The sequence below is a fragment of the Triticum aestivum genome, chromosome 1A (assembly GCF_018294505.1).
Source record: "Triticum aestivum cultivar Chinese Spring chromosome 1A, IWGSC CS RefSeq v2.1, whole genome shotgun sequence".
Classification (NCBI taxonomy): Eukaryota; Viridiplantae; Streptophyta; class Magnoliopsida; order Poales; family Poaceae; genus Triticum; species Triticum aestivum.
Window position 1 is genome coordinate 374,037,505 of NC_057794.1, and position 8,748 is coordinate 374,046,252.

The 8,748-nt window shown below is 46.1% G+C and overlaps 1 protein-coding gene across 2 annotated transcripts; it reads right to left on the reverse strand.

Annotated features, from left to right (window-relative positions):
* Positions 1-386: 386 nt before the first annotated feature.
* Positions 387-4,419, reverse strand: LOC123051747 (probable trehalose-phosphate phosphatase 2). 2 transcript variants are annotated; one of them, XM_044474728.1, is made up of 13 exons: positions 4,275-4,419; positions 2,939-3,020; positions 2,772-2,852; positions 2,386-2,655; positions 2,162-2,302; positions 1,983-2,054; positions 1,772-1,900; positions 1,631-1,687; positions 1,445-1,546; positions 1,262-1,339; positions 1,034-1,174; positions 839-931; positions 387-687 (listed from the first exon to the last, which is right to left on the reverse strand). In XM_044474728.1, the coding sequence occupies exons 4-13, from the start codon at positions 2,599-2,601 to the stop codon at positions 637-639; spliced, it is 1,080 nt and encodes a 359-aa protein (XP_044330663.1). In that variant the 5' UTR covers positions 2,602-2,655; positions 2,772-2,852; positions 2,939-3,020; positions 4,275-4,419; the 3' UTR covers positions 387-636. The 2 variants fall into 2 exon arrangements, with proteins under 2 accessions (XP_044330663.1, XP_044330657.1); XM_044474722.1 differs by having other exon boundaries at positions 2,386-2,852.
* Between the last annotated feature and the right edge of the window lie 4,329 nt (positions 4,420-8,748).

Genomic DNA, 8,748 nt, shown 5'->3' on the forward strand with positions numbered 1-8,748 from the left:
TTCCTCCACTTGTAGAGTTTTCTTTTCATGTACTATAAATAATCTTTTGTTGGAATTGCTAGTTAAGAATCAAAAGGACATGACACTTCAATCCTTACTTATAGTTAGAATTCAAGAGACTTGCACTTCAATCCGGTTTGAAAATCATATAGATTCAAAGTGAACCTCAAATTTTACTTATTTGCAAATTATTTCATAGTCTGATTGGGTTTGCAGGAGTTAGCCACGCCATGGCGTTGGGTTTGGCTTCAGCAACCACAGCAAAGCATACAATAGAGTTTTGCTATGTTGCAACAGGCCAATTTCAGACGGTGCTTACATAAGTATCCTACAGACAGAAATAAATTAAATAGACAAACATAGACGGCCGTTTCAACCATGAAATGTACCAGCAGGAAATTTTTCAGCTTATATTGATATATACTAAAAGAACCTTTTAACAATAAAAGAATGAAACTGACAAGTCCCATTAACAAAAGACAAAAGGTGGTGCCAAAAAAAGTGGCAGCCACATTTACAAAATGCCAAATCAAAAAAGCTTTGGCCTGACTCTCTTATATCAGCCAACTTATTTGGTTAGCTTGTATATATAATTGGGGGCTTCTCCAGGACAGCAAAACCGTTCTTCCCGTCTGCTCAGCTAGAACCCTCCTTCCATGCTGCCAATGTCCTCAGGAATTCCATCACCTAAATGTAAACATTTCATTCTCAGACTATGACACTCGACTACGTGGTTGCCATCTCAATAATGCATTGTCGATAATTTGTAGAAAAGACACTGAAGCACTGGTAATGTCTTCTTATTTTTTCTTTACAGAGGATAAAGAAAAATATGTACCTCAGATGGATCCCTCAGGGAATAGAAGGCATCACTGTCCTTGGGCACAGATGAAACCAGAATTCCAAAGCCATGGTTGTTTGCTTTCAGAACCTAAATGCACCAAGATGACAGCTTAATATACCTCATCAGAACTCTAAAGAATTGTCGTATGGGTTTTGCATGTTAAGCAAGCAAACCGGAGACATGACTTACCTTGAATGCATCTTCGTCAGTCTTGTCATCTCCGACATAGATGGGAAGAACATCGTCACTCTCGCTTAGTCCAAGCGATTCAAGCAAAAATTCCACAGCTTTCCCCTTGTTCCAGTCAATGACAGGGCGAACTTCAAGAACCTGCAATCAAGAACACAGCTGAATAAAACAATGCTACAGTTAACAAATAATTTGATATAAAGCCTGGTGGCTGTGCATAATATTCACCTTCCTCCCATGGGTAAGCCTAAGACAAGGGTAATCCTTCAGAACAGCAGTTACACGCTGATGAACTGTTTCGTAGTCCTACAAAGCAATAAACAAAGAGAAGATAAGTGTCCAGCCAACATTTTTAAAAAGAAAGTGTTTCTGATATATGAAACTGAAAGGAACTCTTAGATGTAGACTTACATGTGGTGCAACATTTCGGTAATGCACAGACACACAGAACTTGTTATCTTCCATCCTTGCACCTTCGATGTCCTTTATACTCTCACTAAGATTTTCAAACACCTGGCAAGCCACCAAGGTGAGCAGCCTGAACTATATGTTGTAACATGGCATCGTAACCTTTAGAGTTTAGACATTGATACATACCTCAGCTATCATAGGTAAAAACTCACTTGCAGGTTGGAAGAGATTGACCTCTTTACCCTATGAGTGAAAACAAGTGAACAATTAAAATTGCGAAACAGAAGAAAAAATCATGTTGGAACAAAATCAAGAAAGTTGCTTCACCTCTGAATCAGTGGACCTAACACATTCCACATGGTGACCATTGGACTGAGACTTCCTAATAGGCCCCATGATGTCCATTCCATGACTTCCAGCGTAGTACAGCTCGGTTAGTTTCACAAAGTCAAATACCTAGAGGGACAGGAAACTTTAGGTAGAAGAAAAATAGAGTAAGAAAGGAGCCGAGATGTAGAAACTGGTATAAACAACATACCTTGTCACGAGATCTTCCACTAATGATTGCAGTCGGGAAAAGTGATGCTACATGCCTCACAGCAGCACGCATCTGTGAAAAAAATCTTTAGAAGCAGAATGGAAAATTCACTGATATTGTAACACATACATAGAGATGACAGTTCAAACTGTATGTGGAGCAAGGGTTTAAAAATAAACCTCGTCAGACATTACTGCATTTGCAGGATTGTCCACAATAGGCGAAAGAGTTCCATCATAATCAAGAAACAATGCCAATTTTTTTCCACGGGCAAGCTCAGTAATTGCCTCGAAGGAGCCTAAAGCAGAAGGATAATTCACCTACGAAACAAAACGATGGAAATAATTTAACGGTGTGTGGTTTCCTTGTAATACTATCAGATGCTATAGAATCAAATACATACCATCCAATTACGATACCGCAAATCAAGATCATCAGCTTGAACATCATGGGGTAAGAAGTCCTTGCTTTGCCTCTTACGAGGAGGTGAGGAGGCCAGCATCAGATCAAGCCATCCGGCAGCACGAACCTCTTCGATCTTGCTGGGAAGAGGTTTCTTCTTTGGGGTGTTCAGGTAAAGCCCAGAAGATGGGAAGCTAGTAGGCGTTGTGTACGTCATAGGCAAGGCTAGTGAAGGGAGAGGATCAACAAAAACAGGGGAGTTGTGGCTCGTCTTCAAATCCATAAACAGAACAAGACTTCCTGTCAGTCTTGTTGTCAAACTACAAACTACCAACAACAGAAGTAGAGTGCCGGACTGAAGAATGAAACAGAGAACACTCAACCAACCCTCTTATCAATAAAAAACGGGGATCTTTTCGTCACTGCAAACGTGCATGAAACGCATCCAACTCAGCAAGCGAGAAGACCCTGCATTTTGTGTCAATGAACAAATTTAGCAGGGGGGGGGGGGGAGTAAATAACTGAAATAACAAGGAGAATACCCGGACGCATACCGGTTGATATCGCTAAGAGGAAGGCTCCTGTATCTGACGGGTCCGGCCCAAGAACAATAATTGAGTAGAGTCACAACCAACACTGCATTAAGAAGACGACCACTTTGTTATTTAATGGAACACCAAAACTAAAGCAAGAACAGCTGACAACACTGCTCGGGTTGCTTTACAAAATAGCTAGTACATTTGTCTTGCAAGTTAAAATAGGAAATAAGAATCCTGGGGGACAAGGAAAAATGAGAAGACACGACGGTGTGATTCCATTTATGCACCACCAAACATTAGTTGGAAAATGACATATCATCCATCCATCACTTTTTTAACCGAACATCCACCCATCATTAGCAGCTAAAATTGACAGCATGGAACAAAATGACACGGCTACAGAAAGTGGGAACCGCATAATCCAAGTTTGATACCCCAAACCCTATGTAAATCCTAACACAATAGTACAATTGACCGGTGGAAGTTTAAATAAAGAAGGAAGAAGGTAAGGAAAAACAACTGTTGAGAAGCAAATCGAGAATGCATACATGGACAAGTACAAAGCATGTGCACATGGCCATTACTAGTGCTAATAATGGTGGCAACAAGAACGTAAACTATAACCCAATAATGGATTAGCTGAGCTGCCGCTGTGCGTTTTCATCTCTGATGGATGGAACCAACTGAGGGATTGGATAGGGATAGCGCAGTGCACCAATCAAGCAAACCCAAGCAATCAATCTGCCTTCACATCATAATGGAGCCCGGGCGACGCAACATGCCCCGCGCAACGGCGGCAGTGAAAGCCACAGCCCCCATCAACCCCAACCAACAAGGACAATTGCGCGCGACGACAAGCCCAAGCCAGCGGGTGTACTGCCTTGAATTATTTTTTCAAGACAATCAGTCTCCCCATCTCTCCCCTTGCAAGTTGCAATGCATCCAAAAAGGATTGGGGAAAAGGGCAAAAAGAAGGTACGGGCATGGGACCCTCGCGAAGAATCCCACACCGCCAACCACCGCCACCGCCTCGATCCATCCACGGCCATGACCGTGCCGTTACCGTCCCCCTACCCACAGATCAATCGATAGCCAACCAAAAACACCCGTCTTTCGGGGGCCTTCGATACGGTTCCACGTATGGAACAGGACGGAGACGGCTTTTACCGCCATCCGCTCCCCGTCGGGCGGCCGGTCCCGGCCGGCGCACCGAGGGGAGACGCCGGGGAAACAACCGGAAACCAATTCCGCGCGAGATCTACTAGGCGCACGCCGCAACGGGGTCGCAGCCAATTAATACGAACCCAAAGAAACCACCGGCGCCGATCGATACAGGGACGAGGAGCCATACCGGACGGGGAGACCTTCTCCGGGACGCGCCCAATGCCGGCGCGGGCGAGGCACCAGAGGGGGAGGCGTCAACGGCGAGGCGGGGGAGGAGCAGGGGTTGGGGGGGTCTGTGATTCGGGGGCCGGAAGGAGAGGAGACCGGGGCTGAGGAGGCCGCGTATTAATAGGCGGCGACTCTCCCTCCCTCTGCAGTAGCTTTCTCTCTCTACCCTTCCCCCGTTCTCTCTCTCTCTCTAGGATCCTGGGAAAAGTAGTTACCCGCTGTTTCCGTCGCGGGCGTTACGTTTCGCTTTCGCACCTCACGGGTGTCGCGGTGCGACCGGGCGGCGGTGGGGCCGGCCCGTCTATCCGACGTGTCGTGATCTCAGTTTTGCCACGTGGATAAATGGACGGCGATGGGCGAGTCGAACGAACCTCGAAGGGAGGGGATGGTTGGTTGGTTGGTTTGGGCTGGAGGGGTCCACACGTGCGCGGGTTAAATTAAAAAAGGGTAGTGGCGGGTGGGCCCGGGATCTACGGCGATTGGTGGGGAGAGGCCATGGAATCCGAACCGACCGCCTTGGGCGCACCGACACGTGGTGCCGCGTGGACAGCGGGCGCCTACTGGATCCACACGTGGAAAGGCGCTGGCCGCCGGTGGCGCCACCACGTGACCTTTTCTTCAACTTTTCTCCCAAGTTTTCTACTACCACGCAGCCTCTGCGGATGAAATTTGTTTCGAATGTGTTGCTGAAGTTTGTACTACGTCGTATAGTTCGTGTACGTCAAAGCAACAGCGAACTGGTACGCGAGTTGGCAGCCGTGTAAAACGAAGAGGAATGTTTTTTTCTTGTGTATTATATATACCGTCTTTTCTTCTGGTGGGTGCTGTGCTGATGTCCATCGGCTGGCCTTTCGAGTGGGCCGCAACTGCCGGACCAAACCGGAGCTGGCAACGACGTGGAAACTCAGAGGGACGGGGAGGCGCGCAACAGTGCACCGGAAAAGCTCACAGCTGGCCGGCAGCGATGGCAGCCCACGCAAGCATGCCGTGGCAGGTCTACCATCATAGTTTAATATTTTAAATCATTTCTACTCCCTCCGTTCCTAATATAAGTTTTTTTAGATATTTCAACCAGTGACTACATACAAAGCAAAATGAGTGAATATACATTTTAAAATATATCTACATACATCCGCATATTGTAGTCCATTTGAATCTCTAAAAAGACTTATATTTAGGAACGAAGGAAGTGTTGCTATTATTAAATGCGTATGTGAAATGCACGTTAGTATTATTAAGTATAATATTAATTGCACACATACATTGTTAGGAAATCTATGCGTTAATTATGTAATTAACACTGACATTAATTTTTTATACTCTCTTTGTTTCTAAATATAAGACATTTTAGATATTTCAATACTAACTACATGCAGATGTATATAGACGCATATTATACTGTAGATTCACTCATTTTGCTTTGTATCTGCATCGGAATCTCTAAAAGATCTTATATTTAGAAACAGAGAGAGTATGATATTAATTGTACGCTAAACATGTTGAGCTCTCACCATTAGGCTGCCCACGATGAAAAGTATATATATTAGTATCGCGCATATGATACCAGTGTATGATACTACCTCTACAATGCATAGTAGTATCATAGCTTAGTACTCCCTCCATCCATTTATTTGGTCGGCTCACCAATCTCATATATTCGTAGATTATAAGCACATGTACAATGGTTGATAAGACAAACTTATTTTACCCTCGCCATGTAATCTATAAAAACAATAAAAAGTGTTGTACAATGTGTTGTTTCTTAGTATCATCTCCGATACTAAATATCAATAAATATATGATGAGACATATCGTGGTGAGAGATCATCTCTCGGTTAAAAGAAAACATGAATTTTCTCATGGTTTCTTTCTCCTAGACCTCAAATTTATTCTACATGGAACTCCTATGACAACACCATTGTCAAGCCCTAAGTCACCTCAAAGCGTGTAAAATTGACTCACTTATGCATGTGCAACCGTAGCCGGTAGCCCGCATAGCGTCCATGTAAAACGGTTGTACCATTGCATGTGGTAGTTACTGCATGATGATCGGGCAGCCCCTTCTATCATGTGCGCGGGAGGTGGGAAGTTGAGATACATACAATAGCTGTGGCCCTAATTTTGAATTGGTTGTGATGAAGATTAGGCAGGTTGGCTAATTTTACTGGGCTGTTTTTCTCTCAGGGGAGCTGATAGGAGCAGTGGCGGAGCTACGTGCAGCTCTGGGGTGGCCACTGCCCCCCCCCCCCCAGCCGTAGCCTAATTACTGAAGGAATTTGTTTAGAGGGTTAGATTAAGAAGAGTTTAGTCATTTGGCCACCCCAAAGATGTGTATTTCTTGTTTGCCCCCCCCCCCCCCCCCCCCGAGATCTTGTGCTAGCTCCGCCACTGGATAGGAGTGTTGGTCGCAGCGTTGTGGTTCTCGCGACTAAAACACCAGTCTAAAGGGATTACGATACTCCCTCCATTCCCAAGTACATGGTGCATAAATCTACTCAAAAGTCAATTGTTTCTAAGTTTGAATATGAATAGATAAGAAAATACCAACAACTACAATATTGAATAAATAGATCACGAAAAATACTTAATGATGATATATCGATATCGATTTGACATTGTTTATCTTCATTTTTTATTTCTATTCTTTTGCGGGGAGTTTATCTTCGTATTTTTGAATATATACTTGGTCAAACTTAGAATGCATTCACTTTTTCACTGAATTTAGACGCCATCTACTTAGGGACGGAGGTAGTACATTGTTGGCTGATGGCATGAACATATTTACCGACAAACAAATTGTTGGACATGCCCTTATGCATGAGACGACGCGAAGCCCAGCTAGTAGCTCGGCCACTTGTATGTTTATCATGGTGATTGTGTTGCTTACATTTGACCATTTCTCTCTCCCGAGGGAGCCAAGAGGGCAAGAGGGGGACGAGAAGACTGTGCACGTCCCTGTTGCATCTGCATGAGCGCCGCCGTCCGGATCCTGTCTGGTGATGACGCAGTGGCGGTGCAGGCATGGGGCGGCACGCTTCCCCATATTGGCCGCATTTATGAGTTGTTTCAAGGCTCCGGGCCCCGGACGAAAGGGCTTCTCAGGCCGATGGGCTGCCAATGAACAGGCTCGCAAAGCTGACTGCGGTTGCTATCAGGAGTGGTGGTGTGCAGAATGATTAGGAGGGTGGGTGGTGTACTGCACACAGGACCGTATGAACAGGGAGCAAAGTCACACAATATTCATGGGCTGGTACCGGCGCCAACAGCTAAGAGACAGAGAGGTGTAGTGTAGCCGCCCAACGGCGCAGGAGTTTCTGTCCCGTCCGGTTTGAAGTTGCCCTAGCAGCTACCGGAAAGTTCACGTACGCGTCGTGCGTGCGTGCGTGCGTCCGGCGTTGTTTGGAACGCACGTAAACTAAGCATGCCCTCCATATGATACTGCATTTTACATGCACTTGCTGGCTGCTCTCGCGGACTCACTATTTAACTAGTGAGTGTATTGAATTGTGCTGGTCAAGCGGGCATACGATGCACGACGGCCGTTGCGAGCTTTTTTTGTCAAGGCAGAATCGTGGTGGTTGGCGGAAACACCGGCCGAATTGCCCAGAAAGAAACATGCACGAACGCGTCGTCAACCAAGTTAGTGTTTTCCTAAGTGCAAGTTGAGCGTTGCCTTTCGTCGATCGCGCGCTGGCAGCTACAAGAGGTGAGGTCACGCGCGAACGCGGCGCCGGCCGGCACGTACGTGGTGCTCCTGCCCTAGCTAGGAGGGCGACGTGTTGTCGGTCGGCGCAAATTACCGCGAAACCAAGGCTGCACGTACGTGGCGGTGACGGTGCATGCGACGGGACATCACGGCCGGGCGGAGCAACCAGGGAAGAGGTCGGTGCCTACGCTCGTCCAGGTCATGCCACGCTTGGCCGACGGCGCGCGGTGGGACGGGATCCCACGTACGCGCGCGGATGCGGCACCAACTTGGCACGGCTGCGTCGGCTCATCGAGGTCAAAGATGTCAAGTGGAGAAAGAATCACAGAACTGCGCTCTCTCTGTCATGAATATACCTTTTTTTTGCAAGGAATGTCATGAATATAGGAGTACTTGCTAGTGTGAACATTTTTTATCCTTCTTCAGAAAGGACCCGGAACTAGGGAGAATATTTGATGCTACCAAGCCTTAGATGCTACCGTGATACGGGCTTCTGGACCGTCGGATTCTTAGATGGACGACATCTAGAAGTGGTTGGATCTGCTGGACCTATGCGCAATTTCTGAACTTTTAGGAGGCTTTTTTGCATTTGTTGCAGAACCTCTGTGAGCCGTCCGATCTAAGAATCCAACGGCCTAGAAGATTGTATCATGGTAGCAGCTCAAGTTTGGTAGCACCAGATATTTTCCCGCCGGAACTATATCGAAGACGAAATCGGTGATAGAAG

Excerpts from the sequence above, each read along its gene's own strand:
- LOC123051747 (XM_044474722.1), bottom strand. The coding sequence starts at position 2,667 with ATGGATTTGAAGACGAGCCACAACTCCCCTGTTTTTGTTGATCCTCTC. Across the intron at positions 2,303-2,385 it reads TGCGGTATCGTAATTGGATG|GTGAATTATCCTTCTGCTTT; the intron begins GTATGTATTTGA and ends TTTGTTTCGTAG. Across the intron at positions 1,340-1,444 it reads ACCGAAATGTTGCACCACAT|GACTACGAAACAGTTCATCA; the intron begins GTAAGTCTACAT and ends ATTGCTTTGTAG.